The following is a 19297-nucleotide window of genomic DNA, read 5'->3' as shown; positions in this document are numbered from 1 at the left end:
GGGTAGGACCCTTGAGGGATAATAAAGGAAGGCTCATATCTGATGATTAGGAGATGGCTGGGTTATTAAATTCTGCTTTTTCTTCAGTTTTTACTAACAAAGATTTAAGCAATATTCAATTGGGAAGTTTAAAGAATGGTAAGGCTCCTGGGCCAGATAATATTTCCCCAAGGGTTTTAAATGAGGTTAAGGATTGGATACGTGAGCCACTTGAAACTATTTTTTGTAAGTCCTTGAATAGTAGGCAGGTACCAGAAGATTGGAAGTTGGCTATGTTACTCCTCTTTTCAAGAGAGGTGATAAAAACTGTCCCAGTAATCATAGTTGTGAGAAAACTTTTGGAAAGTCTGATAAAAAAAATGCTTTGTGAAGCTATTCAACAAAGTTTAGAATTTTATTGGATAGTCAACATGGTTTCACTAAGGGAAAATCTTACCTTAAAAATATTTTGACATTCTTTGAAAAAGTTACTGCTTATGTAGATGGGGATAAGAGTGTAGATTTGATGTATCTGGATTTTCAGAAAGTATTTGACAATGTGCCACATAAAAGGCTTGTAAATATATTATCCTTATAGGTGTGGAGGTACAAGTTAATTAATTGGATAGAAGAGTGGCTGGATAAAAAATCAGAGGGTTGTTATAAAAAGAGTTCAGTCTAATTGGATTAATGTCATAAGTTGGGTACCTCTGGGCTCAATGTTAGGGACTTTGTTCTTTTGTATTTACATCAGTGACATAGATGAAAGAATGGTCAATACATTACCTAAGTTTGCTGGTGATATTAAGGTTTTTGGTGTTGCTAGCTGTGAAGATGCTGCTGCTTTACAAAATGATTTAAATCATTTTGTGATTTGGACAAATAAATGGTAGATGGGTTTTAGTCATAATAAATGCAAGATAATGCATGTGGGTTATCATAATTTGAATTATAAGTATGATTTGGATGGGAATAACCTTAACAGTTTTATGGAAGGGATCTTGGTGTAGTGGTTGATCAGTCTCTTAAGCCATCCAAGCAGTGTGCTGTTGCTAGTGGTATGGCAAATATGATTTTAGGTTGTATCTACAGAATTATTGAATACAAGTCTAAAGAAGTTATAATTTCATTGTATAGGTCATTGATTAGGCCACATTTGGAGTATTGTGTTCAATCTTGAGCTCATTGCCTTAGTAAGGACATTGAATTGTTGGAAAGGGTTCAGAGGATGGCTGCTAGAATGATGCCTGAAATGGAGGGGGTTAAGATTTCTGAAAATGTTATATCTTGAAAAAAAACAACAAATAAGTTAGAGAGGATCTGATTAAGGTGTTTAATATTGTTAAAGGCACTGATAGTGCCGATGCAACATCTTTTTTCATACTTAATGGTGAGAATGGTAGGACTAGGAAACACAAATACAAATTTTGGCAAGATAGGAGTCATCTTCAGCTAAGACAGTTTTATTATTTTAACAGTGTGGTTGGCCTTTGGGACTGGTTGCCATCAGCTGTTGGGGAGGCAGTAAATTTAAATGAGTTTAAGAGAAAGCTTGATAACTATATGAATAATAAGGTCTGGCTCCGAGTTTTTTTTTATTTAATAGTTTTAGTTTAGTTTAGAGAATGGGACAGTACAAATAGACCAATAGGTCCCTTGTTGTTCTTAAGCATTGTTTTATTAAGAATAACAATAAGATGCCTATAATCAATGATCAAGTACAATATTAAACTTGATAGTTTAGCCTTTAACCAAAAACACTGATTCAGTCATAAAGATATTGACATTTAGATGACAACTTCGAACAAGAGAATATTTCCTTGATCAATTTCTTATATAAAATTCTACATAAGTTTAGGGTTCAATATCTTGCTTTGAGAAATGTAGTGAAACCTTTTAAAATGTTGTATTGGTGTTGATGAAAAGCCTTCCTGAAAAAAAAGGCTAGTTTTGCTCAAGTCCATTCCACTGTGACCTTAGTTTGCACTATAAGAGTATTTTTCAAAATGTTTATTAGATCTAGGACACGCTGCTCACTCAGAAGAAACAACAATAAATGTTAGGCCAAAAACGTGTTTTGTTTCCAAGTTCCTATTAATTTTCCCATTTTGGAATCCAAATTGGAGGCATTTCAGATCTTTTGTTTCCCAAAAATCACTGCCGAAGTGGCCTTTTATTCAATACCAGAACTCATCAGCTGGACTAGATGATGAGAAACAAAAGATTCTCTAAAAAGCTATATGTATATATACAGTATAATGCATCAAAAGTTATGCTTTTTGTGATTTTTACCACATATTGGTTTCTAATGTTTGCAAAGGTTTCACCATTTAAATTATAACAATAAATGTTCTTCAACTACTTCTTACAAAATTTTTTGGTTGAGGTCTAATCAATCATATCTAAATAAGTCTATCAATGAATGATTCAAGAAAATAAAAGTGGTTACAATGGGATGATCTCTCTTTCTGATTAATCTCACCAGGAATTCCATTGTGACTGCATCCATAACATTTACATTTAATGCGAACATCACACCTTCCAACCGATACTACAGCAAATCATGACTTTCGAACATTTTCCCAGTGTGTATTGACTAGTTTAGGTAAATTACTTTGGAAAAGGCAATGTACTTTCACCAAAGTTATGATACCAACATGAAGATATCTCTGTCTGATGTGAAGCAATAAGCAGAAAAGTTGTAGTGTTGAAAATCTCTAAAGCTAACTTATTGTTGAAAGGTAATTTCTAGTGCTTTTTATCATTTGTCAGATATTGTGATGGCCAAAACAGCCTCTAATTTATATATGATTGACTCCTGGTTTTATAGTTTAAATAGAAATATAACAAAAATCATTATTAAATTACACTGATTTAATCCTGAGTAAGAATAAAAAGCTTGAGTGAAATTTTACCAAGGCCCAACTTATCAGTCCCTGGTGTTATATTTAGTCAATTGGTACTTTCCTCACTATCTAAGGGTTTCTAGCCACATGTGATCTTACAGATATAACACTTTTTGAATTTATTTAAATAAATTTAAATTTTCTGTATTTTCGTTTGCCTGTAAATTTTAAGGAAAGTTCTTCTTTTATTCAAATCCAATTGGTTCATTATAGTGATCCAGCTACGTAAGACTTCAATGCAAGTTTATGTTTTCATATTCTCCTGCCCCATGCTATTAATTTAGTTTTATAATAATTTCAGAACTTGTAGCAACACAATTTCAAGGAATTTGTTGAAAAGAATGAGATTAGGCAAGAAAGGTAAGATATGAGAAATAAACATAAAAAAATTTGTTTCTGAGAATTAGGGGAAATCGTCTACTTTTTGTATGTTATAAGTCTATGTTCTTTCGTGTATTATTTAATTAAATAGGGATTATTTAGTGTATTACAACCATCAGTATAAAAAAAAGCAGGGTTAAGTGTCATTGACAATTGATAGCATGAAAAAAGAAGATTGGGTAAGTACTTTATTTCTTGTTTTTCATATTTATTCTTTATTTATCATCATAAAAATAATTAAAATGTAAAAATAAGGATATTTCTAGGTTAGTTAAGATTAAATCAAGTAAGATTATTAACAATAATAATATAATAAAAATGTTTCACAAGTCACTCAAGTGTGCAGCTCATAGCAGCTTGTGGGTAACATAATTCAATAGTGTAACGTAAGCCGAGTGATTTACAACTTATAATGGTGAGAATAGTGGTTAGACATGGTTCAAAGGGTAATAAAACAATAAAATGTAATTGTAAGTAGATTTATACTGTTACAAGCTTAAAACTGCTTAAGATAAACAAATATAGTTTCATGTTACAATTTGAAGTCATTCTTGAAAGAAAAAAAGGGTAATTTAGATTTCTTTCGATTTTTTTTTCTGGTGGTTATGAGGCCAGTCAAATTGACCAATCCCATATGGAGATAGGGTAGAGGAAATAACAGATAAAATATGTAGTTTTACTGAAAAGAAACACTTTAAATGTATTTAGCAGGTTTTAGGGATTAAACAAAAGAAATTTTAGAATTTTGAGATGAAGAAAAGTATTTTTAATTTTAAAATGAAAATTACTTTGCACATGGACTATTCAAAACAAATACTCAATATATCAATGGACAGATCTTTATTTTAGTTTATTAAAAATACTTCACTAAAAATATGATATTTTGTATCTGAAAGACTTATGATGTGAAGATATACACACTATACTGAAAATTAGAAGTATTAAATCTATAAAGACTTTAAACGAGTACAAAGAGGTTACGTGGTTGGTCAAATTGACCAAGCCCATGTTGAGAGAGTTAACAAAGTATCTTTTGAATTTATAATATTCACATAACACAACAGTTGAGCAAATGGCTCATGATACCATATCATGTCTAGAAACTGGCAAACAATCTAAAAGTTTTATACTTGAGCAAAATTTTCTTAGTGCAGCTGCTTCTCAAGATTAAAATAACATATTTATTAGATGTAACTATCATGTGATAAAAACTACCATTTAAAGCTGAAGACACAAAAATTACTGGTAGTCATATTAACAACTGCCATTTGTTAAAGAACAAGATTAGGATTCAAATGCAGAATGATCTTTGAGAAAGTAAGAATATGATAAGTTAAACAAATTGCACCAATTAGCAATACTTTAACAATGATTTAATTATATTCATTCTCATTTGTTACAAAAGATCTAAATGTAAAAGCACTTTATCTTTAAATGTTGTTACGCTCTTATACACAATACTTTTTTTATGATTTGATTGAAAATCTTAACAAGATTGTGTAACTACTAACAGTATAACTACAAATCAAAAGTAAGCTAAATAACTAGATGAGAAACAAAACCTAACTTAATAATTAACAATGAAATTTTTTTGTAACGAGCTGGTCAGAAATACTTAATGTCTGAAACTAATAGACAAGAAATCAAAACCTAAAATGATTATAATGTACTGAATAATCATTTGGAAGCCTCACTATTAACAATATTCTCAGCCAGAATCCTAATAATATCTCACGATATTTGGCTTGTTTAAAAAAAAGTGTTCACAAAGAAGTAAAAATACTTGTTTTGTTTTTTAAAACAGCAATATATAAACCTCACATTGCTTTTTGTTTTAAATAGTAATAATTGTTTTTCTACTATATCCTATCTGTTTGTTTTTGTTAGCAATTATTGTCTGTTTAGTTTCATTACATAACACAAAATACTTGGATTTGAGAGCAACAAGTAAAATGAAATTGTTTCTTACCCGACTTCGAAGTTCATTTTCTTTAGAGAAATGGACAAACCTGATGCACGCTTTGTCTAACTGTTCAATAAGTTGCACAAAATCCTGAAAAGAGATAGTGATTTACACTACTTACTATACTTTTTATAAAGTAATATTCTATTAATCAACAGATCTCAATAAGACTCATACTGTGCTTTGAAGGTATCAGTTCCTTTAATTCATTAAACTTTAAGAAAAATGTGTATCATTTACGAAAAATGAAATAAATCCTAAATTAACTGAATTGTTTTTTCTAGTGCAAACTTGCATAACAGGCTGTTGATGTATGTGTGCTGCAGGAATAGCCTTGAATTATAGCTTAATGAACACTAAAGCTTAATTCTAAACCAGCAGGGGACAAATTCTAACTTAAAAAATTATAAACATGTTGAATAAAGAAATAATTACCAAAATTTTGAAGCATTACTGATAATAACAGTAACACCTGTCTGATTAAAGTGATATTAATTTTATTTTTAATCAAAACTTGGATTTTAATTGGAAGTAAGTTATACTTTTCTTATACTGGAAATGTATTTCTGATAGAGATTTACCTCTACCCACAAGATTAGCTATGCATGCTACAGGCCTTCTGCCCCCCCCCCCATTACACGACTCTCATGTAAGTCATTATGCATCACTTCTCCACCAATAGGAGTGTGACATACGTGACTCCCTCTATAAGCCTCTACCGGACTATCACTATTCTAGTCCAGAGCTGCCCTCTATATGCAAATTCTTTCTTTATGCATGTTACAGGCCTTCTGCCCCCCCCCTTTATTGGAATTGAATGATTCCAACATGTTTCTCATTTAAGTCATCATGCATCACTTCTCCACCAATAGGAGCATGACATATTCTCATGATGCATGTGACTCCCTCTATGTGTCTCTACCGAACTATCACTTCAAGGTTTGGCAGAAGACGTAAGCACCGGAGGAAAGTGGGGAGGAAGGGTGGGAAGTGTGAGAGGAGGGAAGTACCTATCGGAAATGCATTTTCAGTATAAGAAAATTACAACTTCCGATACAGTACTTCCCTCCACTCACAAGATTAGCTAGATTCCAACATTAATTAGGAGGCAAGACCAGTGTGAGTGAATGATAGAAGTACCACCAGAAAGCATCCAAAGGATAGCCCTGGAAATGAGAGAGTCAGATCCAAAAATCTGATGAGGGGAACCGCACCACTTCTGAACCAGGTGTACTCTTCGCCCATCCGTGAAATGTGTAGTAGATAAGGACAGAAAAAGAGAGGAGCACATCCAAGTTCGAGAGAACTGTGGCAGAATAGTGATCCTAACCATGTATATATGTAACTCAATCCCACCAAGTATAAAAGTGGGTAAAACAATGGATATGCCCTTAGGTGTAGAGTGGCCAAGGTGTAACAGACCATACTCAGTAAGTCAACTACATCCAAAACCTAAGCCATTAAGATACAATAAGGGATAGCAAAAAGGACAGAACTGGAACAACCCCTCCCCCCCTTATCTCCACTGTGACCCACAAAATAGAAGGAGTATGATCGATGGAGGAAGATAGACACCTTAAACATGTGTGGAGACTTATGTTGATTGGTTCTATTCTAAATCCAAAGCCCAGTCACAGGATTCCGATATCTGTGTGGGGGGTAGGAGCAGGGCTCCCAATCGAATGGGTGAACTGCACTTTGATGTCTCATTATTTTGTGAATGTATATTGCATATTGGAGGATATCATGTCATCTACACCCACAGAACAGCACTGAATGGTTATAGCCATCTTTATGTGGAACCCATTCAGGAGGGTGCCTCCACAGTCGAACACCCTAATGGCTTGGAACTGGAAAGTGGTAGGAACTCCTATACTCCACTAGAAGAGGGAGTGAGAATGAGTGGAAAGCCTGGAGGAACATCATTACCTGAGAGAGTGCAATAGGTGACTAAAAAACCCTATTTTGAAAAGCAAACCATACCGATTTATTCAATACAAGGCATGGCAGGGATAGGTAGCTATCCCCTTCTGCTTTACCCAATTAGTCCATGGGTGGTACAGTCCAGAACGGACAAGTTTATGAAGCAATTACATTGTGAAGTTATCCACCTACAAGCAGTCTTATGGAACACCCCATCTCAACAGTGAGCACTGCAAAGCCATGGAAGATAAAGCATGAGTCAGCATGGCTGTACACTGCAAATTTCAAGTTAAAGAATACCTGGTCAGGCACCACTCACCACAGAGCGAGATCCCTATAATGAGGAAATGAAGCAAAGGCTCCTGAAAGGAAAAGCATAAATATAAACTTACCCAGTCAAAGTTGCACTGAAATCTAAAGAACAGCCACAGGTGGAAGACAAAAACCCGACAAAGAAGAAACCATGATATGGTGTAAATAATGGGAGACAAACGTATTAGGTGTACTCCACATGCTCAACTGTAGGATTTCCTCCAATGACTAATGTAGACTAAATGTGAGAGAAAATATTAGGTGTTGAATCTGATGAGAAGACACCTGGAACAAATTCTGGCAGGAAGAAGCCAAATGAATCCAAAGGTGATTCCAACTGGTGAGGGTAGAAGGGGAAATATCCTGAACAGAAGAATACTGCAAACAAATAAGAGCTGGGAATGGGTACCATGAAAGGAAGCCATGCGGGCAATATAAAAAAGAAGAGTACAGACCGGACATAGAAGTATATCCGTATCAGGACGAGGGTAGAAATGAGAAATAGAAGGAAGGGAATAGGTAAAAAGGAAGAGTTACCCTCCCTAGCTGCCATGATCTTTGAGACAAAGGAGAAATACGTAAGGTGGTAAAGCATACATGAAACATTCATGGCAAATGAATCAGACTTTTGACATCCACAGGTTAAGAGGAGAAGAAAATAAATTGTAAGGGAAAGGTGAAATACGGAACATGAGGAAAGTGGTTCAAATGGAGGTAAAGAGAGGGAATGGAGGACCACCTTAATATCCCAGCCCAGAAGAGTAGACCATCTGGGGGGGGGGGATGACAAATCCAGAAGGAACACAGGAACGTGGTTAGTACAGGTGAAGCAAAAAACACAACAATAGCAAGAAAACGAAAGGTATGGGATAAGGCAGCTTGAGAATTTCAGAGCAAGGAGACTGAAAACCCCTGGTCAAAAAGCCATGTGAGAAACTCTGCCAATTGAGCCACAGTAGGTCAGTCCACGGGGAATCCTCAAGATGCAGTCCAATTGCGGAACACTTTCCATAGATACTGATACACCTCCACTGAAGAAGGACATATGGAATGAGCTAACAAGAAAGCTACTCAATGGGAGAAACTTGATCTCTCCAAAGACTGGATAAAACCAGGCTTGACGATAAAGGACAGGGAAGGCTGGATATAAAACTGAGGTTGACAAAGAAGGGAGGGAGACAAAGGAAAAGGTACTGGAGGGAAAAGTTGCAATTGTTGGAATCGTGGAACCATGGTGGAGCTAGCCAATAAGGAGCAAACAGAAGGATTGGATAGGGAGTGGTATGAAGGAGAGATCATGAGGAAATTGAAAGACCACTCCATCAGATGTATGCAATGTTGAGGCAGGAAAGACTATCCACTATGAGATGGAAAGCATCCAGAATGTGATGCGTAAAGAGATGAATGTGGTGTGTGTGTGGGCCCAATACAATAGATCAAAAAATGGGTGCCACCTTGGGGATTGATATGTGCATTGTCAGAAAAAATCATCACCAGACAATGTCTGGCAAGAGGAAGGAAGTGATTCAAAGCCTGATGGACCGTGAGAAGCTCAAGGATGTTGATGTGCATGGACCTTTCATCTACATACCAACGACCCAAAGCCTCTTGGTGATTGACTCATGTACACCAGCACTGAAGGGATGCATCCATGAAAAGATGTAAATCTGAACAAGGAGAAGGAGGAAGCAGTATGCCCAGCAACATATGGGCCTTGTACAACCAATACAGATCATCCAACAGGTTGGAGGAAGGGTAACGGGAGCACACAGGGGATCCCGAGCAAGATTCCGTTGATTGTGAAGAGCCCACTGAAGGGATTGCATATGCGCATGACCAAAAGGGATCAGTGACATCATTGATGACCACATCCCCCAAAACGATAGAACCTTGTGAGCAGACGTAAGGGAGCTAAAAGAATGTGGCAAACTAACAGTTCCTTGGAACAAAGTCAGAGAGGAGAAAGGTTGGCCCCGGCTGAGATGAGCATAGAAAGGGACACCCCAGTAAACAAGATATTGGGGAGATTGGAGTAAGGAGTTCTCCAAATTAATGAACCAGTCTACTCAAGCAGCCACTAGAAAGAGCTGACGAGTATGGTAGCTGACTCTTGTTTGGAAGGAGCCAGAAGATTCCAGTTGTCCATACAATGGTGGAATCGTGACCTCAGAGCTTGAAGATAGCAAGCAAAGCTCTGACCGCCCAACAGAAAACATAAGGGTTGGAATCCTGCTTGAAGGGTAGGGAGCAAAAGTGATAACCACCCCATGATGGACAAACAGAAGATATGAACGAGACCATGGTGATAGAGGGATGTGGAGATAAACATTGGCAATGTCCATCTGGTCATACATAATCCTGGAGAAATGCCCACCACAGGATGAGGAATGGTAAAATAGTTGAACAAAGTGATTGAGGTGGGAGAATTCAATGACAAGCCACCAGTCCCTGGTGTATTTGGGAACAACAGAGAGGCTGGAGTAAAAACATGGCAAAGTATGTAGAACAGGTACAATGGCCTGTGAAAATAGTAGTTCCAGAACCACCTTCGACAGACACTGGCAGGTCATGGGATCCCAAGGTGGAGGGAGGGAATGGGTAAAGGAGACACAGGAGGTGGGAAAATGATGGGATCAGGAATCCTTCCGAGAAAACTTACTGGACCAGAATTCACCAGGCAATCACCAATACAGTTGGTGGAATGATGTGCACTGATGCAGAAATGATGAGACGAGGCACCCTGAGAAGAAGGGACACGTAAAAGTTAGGATGGGGAGGAATGGAAAATGGTAACATGTGCCGTATTGGGTTCTGACATAGACAAATGGGCAACAAGGTTGGAAATGGTAGACTGTTGTTGTACTGATGCAACCTGTGATTCCAAAGATTCGGGGATTATGTTAAAGATGTATCGCCACAAAAATGGTGCCATACATAAATCCTTAAAATAAGATTATGGTAAATGGACGAGAGTTAAGGTTGCAGCACAACCTAGAAGATCCCCACAACAGAAAAACCATGTATGTAAAGCCAGAGCCAAAGACAACAAATAAGCAAACATGGAAAAAGAAGGAAGAGGAAGTCCCCATAAAACCCCTCAGGATCTTGGTGGAGAGCCTCAGAGAGGAAATGGTATGTAGAGAGATATCATAAAGAGGTGTGAGGAAATTGGGCATGGGTAAGACAGACAGAGATTTGGGGGCCACACTCCAAAGATGCAAAATGGACTTAACAATTGCTTGTCCAGAAAAAGGATAGTCTCCATGATGATATGGAAGAACAAACTGATCTGAAACCAATTAGTCAGCATTAACCTGAATATCCAGGGAAGACAGAAACCCAATAGGGATGGAAAGATTGGTCAGGTAGTAATGATGGATGTGGGTCATAGGAAGTAGGGGAAAGGGATAAAACGTCGCATACCTGAGACACTAAATCCAAAAAAGACTGTATTAGACCTAACTGACTTCTCAGGTGGGGCATAGGTAGACAAAGCAAAATCAGGAGGTGTAAATGGGGATCCAAGTCCTCGTCCACTTGAACAGGCTCAGCTTGTTCTGGAGGAACTGGAGTGAGGTCTGACAGAGGTTGACCCATATAACGTTCGATCTCCTGGCAAATAAACATGGATAAATCCCCCATCAGATCACCCAAACATGAGGCCTGAGACATAGCACTAGTTGCAGGTGTAACCCCTGAAGTGGTTTCATGACCTTGGAATTCATAATGAAGAAAAGTGGACCAATAATCGAAAGAATAAATAACAATGTGACAGTTGTAAACTGGGAGTAAAAGTTGAATTTAAGAAAAACTAGAAGTGAGTATACTAAAAATGAATGTGAAACATTAAACAAACAAAAAGGAACACATCCAAGCACAAGCACTGCCAAACAAGAAGTGATAGTTCAGTAGAGGCATATAGAGGGAGTCACTTTTGTCATGCTCCTATTGGTGGAGAAGTGATGCATGATGATTTACATGAGAGACATGTTGGACATAGGGGGGGGGGGGGAGGAGAGCAGAAGGCTTGTGGCATGCACTGGACAAGAATAACTAATCTTGTGAGCGAAGGGAAGTACCATAACAGAAATTATAGCTAATCTGTTAATATAAATAATGCCTATATTATAAAATCATTGCCTGAACACACCTCTACACAACCAAAAGCAAGCTAATTGTAGTTTCAGCTTCTATTTGATGGAGTTCTTACTGTAGCTCATACCCCTTAGCAGAATAACATGTTTCATACTTTTTGCAATGTTAGACCAAATTTAAAAACTAGCTTTAACAACCTTTCCTTGAAAAAACATACAAAGTTTTTTAAACATATTTTTCACTGGTATTTAAGTTGATACATTCTCCTTTTGATATTTCTAGCTCAATCATAATATGATTCATAAGCAAAATAACTTTTTACTAGTAATCAAGAATTCCTAACCCCTAGTAGTTTTTTTTTTAGAGTGCCCAATCATATCACTTTTTTCTTACCTCATAATATAGGTTGACTAATAATATTGTTGCTTTGCTCATATCTCACATAGAGGCTGACCAATCACATTACCATGTCAATACTTACAGGACAAGCTTCATACTATATGGTTACCATGACAATACTTACAAGACAAGCTTGGTACAGAAATGGTTACCATGACAATACTTACAGGACAAGTTTCGTACTGTATGGTTACCATGACAATACTTACAGAACAAGCTTGGTACAGCATGGTTACCATGACAATACTTACAGGACAAGCTTCGTACTATATGGTTACCATGACAATACCTACAGGACAAGCTTCGTACTGTATGGTTACCATGACAATACTTACAGAACAAGCTTGGTACAGCATGGTTACCATGACAATACTTACAGGACAAGCTTCGTACTATATGGTTACCATGACAATATTACAGAACAAGCTTGGTACAGCATGGCTACCATGACAATACTTACAGGACAAGCTTTGTACTATATGGTTACCATGACAATACTTACAGGACAAGCTTGGTACAGCATGGTTACCATGACAATACTTACAGGACAAGCTTGGTACTGTATGGTTACCATGTCAATACTTACAGACAAGTTTGGTGTTGCATGGTTACCATACCAATACTTACAGGACAAGTTTGGTACAGCATGGTTTTGATAAAGAGGCTGACCAATCACATCATTGTTAACTTACCTCATAATATAGATTGACTAATAATATTGTTGCTTTGTTTGTATCTCATATAGAGGCTGACCAATCATGTAATTGATCTGTGAATTAACTTTGAAGATGTTTAGCAACTCTTTTAGTTGAAGCTATTACAATTGAAACTGTATGAAGTACCTGCTGTCCACTGAAATAATGCACATTTGTATCTACAAATACAACTTGAAAATAGCATTGATTTAATAAGAAAAATTAATCTCACAAATAATATGGCCAATAAGTTAATAAACAAAGTCAAAACATAATTAACTGTTAGCAGTATGAAGTGTAGTTTGGTTATATTATCAAAGAATACATCACGAAGTTGATATTAATAAACTCTCATTTCTCTGTACGACATTGAGTTACTGAAACCGTATGCATAGCATGCATATACAGAACAGCACCAATAATTTAGTTAAGACTAATGACTAGTGTGTGACAAGTTTGTGTAGGTATAGCAATGTTAAGGTTAATGGGTTAGCTCTGTATAGAAATAATCAGTTTAACAGAAATAAACTTCAGTAACTTTAATCACAGATATTCTTCAATTTGAAACATTTTAAACTTTCATGAAACTATTCTATACTAGCTGAAGTACCCATCCCCTGAACGGAAGTTATGTAAATTCATGATTAATGAAAGTTGCTTCCCTTATATGTAATTGTAAAAACTGCAAAAATGTCCATAAAAACTGCAAAAAATAAAAATGTGAGACTGCAATTTTGCATATATCTTTGCATGAACCCAAAAAACCTTCATGCCAAATTTGGTAAATATCCATCAACAGGGGGCAAAGTAGTGGTAAAAAAATGCAAAAATGCCCATAAAAACTGCAAAATTTAATAAAATTTTTATGTACCCCTGCATGGACCAAATCAACCTCCATACCAATTTTGGTGAAGATCCATTCACACCCTTCAAAATAGTTAAAAGGACATACGACAGACAGTACTATTATATTTTTTAGATTAAAGAAACTTGGTAAATACCTAAAGAGTGAAATTAGCATTCTTCTTCCCATTTACATCTAATAGCCACAGTGTTAAGTGATAAGCCTTTTTCTCTACATTAAAGAAAAAATTTATCAGATATAAAATTTCCAAGAAATCTGCATAGTTACCATGGCAATAAAGATTTACACTAATACTACGGATCTATATGGTTACTGTGACAACAGAGTCACACGAATAACAAAAATCATGATGGTTTTCATGCCAATACTTACAGGACAAACTTGGTACTGTATGGTTACCGTGCTAATACTTACAGACAAGCTTGTTACAGCATGACTATCATGCCAATACTTACAGGAGAAGCTTGTTACAGCATGGCTATCATGCCAATACTTACAGGAGAAGCTTGGTACAGCATGGCTATCATGCCAATACTTATGGGAGAAGCTTGGTACTGTATAGTTACCATGCCAATACTTACGGGAGAAGCTTGTTACTGTATAGTTACCATGCCAATACTTACGGGAGAAGCTTGGTACTGTATAGTTACCATGCCAATACTTACAGGAGAAGCTTTTTACAGCATGACTATCATACCAATACGTACAGGACAAGTTTGGTACTGTATGGTTACCATGCCAATGCTTACGAGACAAGCTTGGTACAGCATGGTTTTCATATCAATAAGTGGTGGATTTAGACTTGGTGAGGCCCTTAGCCATATAAAGCTTGGAGGCCCCATGTTAAAAAGTTACACCAGAAGGTCTCACAAAGGTGCGTATCAAAACAAGACCTTGGGTCGCCACAAAAAAATTAAAAACATATATATGCCTTTTATTTATTTAATAGCAAGTTATTTTAAGTGAAAAATTACATATTTATCAATTTGCTGGCTTAATCTCTCTCATAGATAAAATTTTAAAAGCAAAAAAAAAAAAAATTGAAATTTTGTGAGGCCCTAAGCTGTAGCTTGTTTAGCTTATGCCTGAATCCAGCACTGATATCAATACTTACAGGACAATCTTGGTACTGTATGGTTACCATGATAATACTTACAAACAAGCTTGTTACAGCATGGTTTTCATGCCAATACTTACAGGATAAGCTTGGTACTGCATGGTTACCATGCCAATAGTTACAGGACAAGCTTGGTACTGTATGGTTACTATGATAATACTTACAAATAAGCTTGTTACAGCATGGTTTTCATGCCAATACTTACAGGACAAGCTTGATACTGCATGGTTACCATGCCAATAAAAACTTCATTGCTCAGCTGCTGGAGACAAGTTGCTGCATCACTTGAGGAGTGTTCTTCCTGATGACTCTTGAGGAATAAAGAATCAGTGCTCAGGAAGTGATTGACTAGTGGTTTACCAACTCCCTCCACAGACTGTATGTCCCAGATCCTGATCAAAGATAGAAACGATTAAATGCATTAAAACTTGAAAATGAAATGAATATTTTTGGCATTACATTACTAAGCATAGACATTCAAACACATCTGCTATATATCTTCAATGAACACTTATTCCAATCTTTGTGACTGGGTCTGATGGCAGTGTAATTCATGACATCACGACTCACTAATATTAAAACCTAAAATACAGAAAGCATTCAGTAATAAACAGCACTTCTATAGTTTCAATGACATTTTAATATTATAATAATACAAAACAATTTGATGTGTAACTTATACTTTATGTAAAGTTACACAATTTACTGTCTATAATAAGACCTGGTAACAGAAGTATCTATGAAAGTAGGACCTACACAAATCATCTGTCATATTTAGACAGAAAGAAATATAATGTGAAAAAAAGTTCATTTTCAATAATTTATTTCTATTTTTCTTCCTTTTATACTAGGAAGATAATTTCCTATAATTGGATGTAGTCATTGAGTGCTGGATTTTGGTGTGGAACACTTTGGTTGTGGTTTTGAACATAAGGATCTTCTCCTAGTTGTAATTTACCTAAAGATAAATATGAATTTACACCATACGCTGTGTAAGTGTGGCTTACATAATATATATATATATTTATGCATTCTATTACCAAATAATATAATCTCTTTGACAAACTTTATATCTGATTTCACTAGAATTAAGCACAACTCTTAAACATATTACATTTTGATACAATACTGTAATTTACACGGACATGCCAAGCAAAGGATTTAATCCTCTCTCCAAGCGTAGTAGTCCAAGTTGTTAAAAATGACTTACTACCAATTACACAAGCCTGCAAATTTAAACTTCATAAAAGTTGTTTTGGTTTAAATAATGGATTTTCCATAATTCAACTACGCAGATTTTGAAAATAATATTATATGTTTTCCACCACGTAAGGATCTTTTTACAAATTGGGAAGAATAAAAAACTTGTACTTAGATCAAATTATTATTTCATTTACCACAATGAACATTTTTTATTATTATGTTTGTTAAACAAAAATACTAACCAACTGAAGAAATGGGAAGAACACTGATGTCAAATGAATATGCATCCTCATTTATCCTGAATTTTTGTGTGAAATCTACATCTTTTACTCTCAAACTACGTGTTGTGCTCTTTTCTTTTATGTATTGCATTATGTCGTTTTGCGAAAAATCTGTATGTGATGGAGAAAAATGGATATCATTTTCAGATTCAGCATACAGGAATTACTGTAAAACATATAAAAATTTCAGGACAATAAAACCATCGCAAGCTTGTTTTATCAGTATTTTCATATGACAGATTCTGCCACAAAAAATATCAACCTAATCACCTTATTTCTCAGGTAAGAATAGTTGAAATTTTGGTTTCATGACCAGGGCCAAACCCAAAACCTCTTATATATCGAGTTAATGCTCTACTAACTGTGCTAAGTGTTAACAGAATAGTAATTGCTAGTAAGGCACTTTTAACAACTCAAACTATACAAATGCAAACAAAAGTTGATGTAAAATTGAACAAAAGATAAATGACAAAAATGGTTGTTACTGTCAGCAAAAGAAGGATGTTAAAAATCTGAATATTCAACTACAAAAAAAAGATCTATGTTTCATGTTAAACTACGTATAAAAGAAGCAAAATCAGAATGAAACATATAACCTTAGATAAACAATTTTATGATACATGCATAAATTAATTTTAGTTTTAATTTGAAACATTTTTTTTATTGTTTACTTTTATACTTTAAGGCAATTAAGTCTGAAAAAATCTTCCAATGAAAATAAAGCTAAATGCATAAAAATATTTTGAGATTTTTCAGAGCATTATTTATGGAAAATGAGAGTGGACATGGGTGACGAAAAACCATACTAATTTTCAGTCTGACCTGATTGTATTACGATTTTTCACAGATGGAAAAAGATGACTACTGTCTGGTGGAAGTTCAACATATACTTCATCAAATTTGCTGCTTGTTAATTGACTGAGTGGGCTGTAAGCAAAGGCCATACAGTATGCAGTCAGGCTTGACCGCTGGTAAAAATCTAGAATACGTTTCCTAAAAGAGAGAGGAAAATCATAAGAACATTGAAGTTTACACATTTGATATTTTATGTCCAATTTTAACTTCCAGGTTAACATCATTAACCCATTCACTGCAGCTGAGACATATATTTCCCAGCTGCAAAGATAGGGTTAACCCTGCGTTAGTCTTCCGTGGTCTTCACGAACCCCAAATATTTTGTAAACATTTGCAATAACAGATGGAAGCATGTACATGTTTGTTGTTCTCAGTAGCTTCAGTATTCGGCTAGTTTGTGTAAATTGTTACACTTAGTTTAGGTGGTAATAAAGGAAAAGTCTTTGAGTGTTAGTGTTTTTTGTTGCCAAAATAATAGTTTATTATTATTTAAATACAGTAGTACCTCGTTTAGCACTCAGGATAGGTTCCTTAAAACAGAGTTCTACACGAATCAGCTGTAAACATGGTCATTTTACATGACAGAGCCTGGGGATGAGATACAGGTGACCAAAAGACAGGTAATTTGTTGTTGAGGCTCATAGCAAAGGCAGGCATCCATGTGGGGAGACCCCCCCCCCCCCGATGGCAAAGACCCCTGAATATGAGGGGATCTAATGACCATTCTGTGGGATATATCCAGTCAGGGTGCGAAAGATGATCCACAACCAGATTCAAAGCACCCAGCACATGACATGCAATAAGATGAATGTGATGTGCATTGGCCCTAGATAAGAGATCCAACATCCGAAAATAGAGATCTTTGAACCAGTTGCCCTCTTGGTAGTTGATATGTGCCACCACCATAGAATTGTCTGAATTAACCATCACCAGACAATGTCGGGCGAGAAAAAGGAAGTGATGCAATGCCCGATGTATGGCTAGAAGTTTGAGAACATTGATGTGCAAAGCACAGACTAATGGCCCAAAGCCTTCTGGTGATTGACCCATGGCCCCATCCCTGATGAGATGCATCCACGATAAGAATTAGATCTGGATGCGGGGGGAGGAAGCAGCACGCCCACCAATGTATGGGCTTTGTCCAACCACCAAAGCAGATCGTCTTGCAGGGAAAAAGGAAGGTAAATGAGAGTGGAAAGAGGATCCCAAGTAAGGGTCCATTGAAGTGTCCACTGAAAGGATCTCATATAGGCTCAGCCTGAGGGAGGACCAGTGATGTCATTGATGATCTAATCCCCAAAAGCAATAGAATCTCACGAGAAGTAAGTGATGAAACTGAGATAGCATGGCGAAATACAAGTCCATAGAACAAAATTGGACAGGAGAAGGCTGGGCCTGACTGATATGAGTGTCGAAAAAGACACCCAAAAGTATGAGATAGTGATGAGGTCTGAGAAAGAACTTCTTCAGTTTGATTAACTACCCCTGTCGAGCAGCCACTAAAGGAAGGTGCCGAGTATGCCTGGCCAACTCTGGTGCAGAATGAACCAGTCATCAATGTAAGAGAGAAACTCAACCCCAGAGCAAGAAGATGTCGAGCAAATGCTCAGACTACCTGACAGAAAATGTAATGGCCTGAAGCAAACCCAAACGTTACTGCACGAGATTGAGAAACCATCATGAGATGGACAAACCAAAGATAATAATGGGACTGAGGTGATATATGTATATGGAAATAAACAATGGCAAGATTCATTGTGGTCGTCCATAAACCTGGAGAAAATGCCTATTTCCAGGTAAGAAAAGACTCCATGGTAAACCAAGACAGATGAACGAAGCTGTTAAAGTGAGATAAATCTATGACCGGCCTCCAGTCCCCGTTTTTTGTAAAACAACAAAAGTTGGAAATAAAATCTTGTTGAAGAATGTAGAACAGATTCGATGACTGCTGAAATATCAATTCCTGAACCGCTTCCAACTGACGCTGACTGGTCACAGAATTCTGAGAAGGAAGGAAGGAAATGAGGAAGGAAACATTGAAAGTGGGAAAAGAAATGGGATCATGAATCCTTCTGACAAAACCTGAAGAATTCATTGATCCTCAACAAGGGAACCCCAGCAATAATAAATAGGCAAGCAGAGCTCCCATCAGACCAGAACCTACTGGTTAGTCACCAGTACTGGTGGTGATTTGAGGTGTATCATTGAAAAACAAAAACAATGAGAAAAGTCACCCCGAGGAGAAGGGTTGGGAAGGGGAAGGATGGGAAACAGTAATAGGAGGCATATGGGGCACCGACTGAGATAAACATGCAACAATATT

The 19297-nt window shown here is 36.4% G+C and overlaps 1 protein-coding gene across 1 annotated transcript in view; it reads right to left on the bottom strand.

Moving 5' to 3' along the window:
• The window catches only part of LOC106469049 (transmembrane protein 94-like), a 100951-nt gene that overhangs the window by 30349 nt on the left and 51305 nt on the right, over positions 1 to 19297 (bottom strand). Inside the window, exons 16-18 of the mRNA XM_022397445.1 lie at positions 16942 to 17112; positions 14841 to 15027; positions 5236 to 5319 (exon numbers count right to left, since the gene is read on the bottom strand). Of these exons, the coding sequence (XP_022253153.1) occupies positions 5236 to 5319; positions 14841 to 15027; positions 16942 to 17112 (442 nt within the window). The remainder of the gene's footprint in view (positions 1 to 5235; positions 5320 to 14840; positions 15028 to 16941; positions 17113 to 19297) is intronic.

This window comes from Limulus polyphemus, unplaced genomic scaffold, assembly GCF_000517525.1.
Source record: "Limulus polyphemus unplaced genomic scaffold, Limulus_polyphemus-2.1.2 Scaffold3275, whole genome shotgun sequence".
In the NCBI taxonomy this organism is placed as follows: Eukaryota; Metazoa; Arthropoda; class Merostomata; order Xiphosura; family Limulidae; genus Limulus; species Limulus polyphemus.
This window is presented reverse-complemented; position numbering and strand designations above follow the sequence as displayed.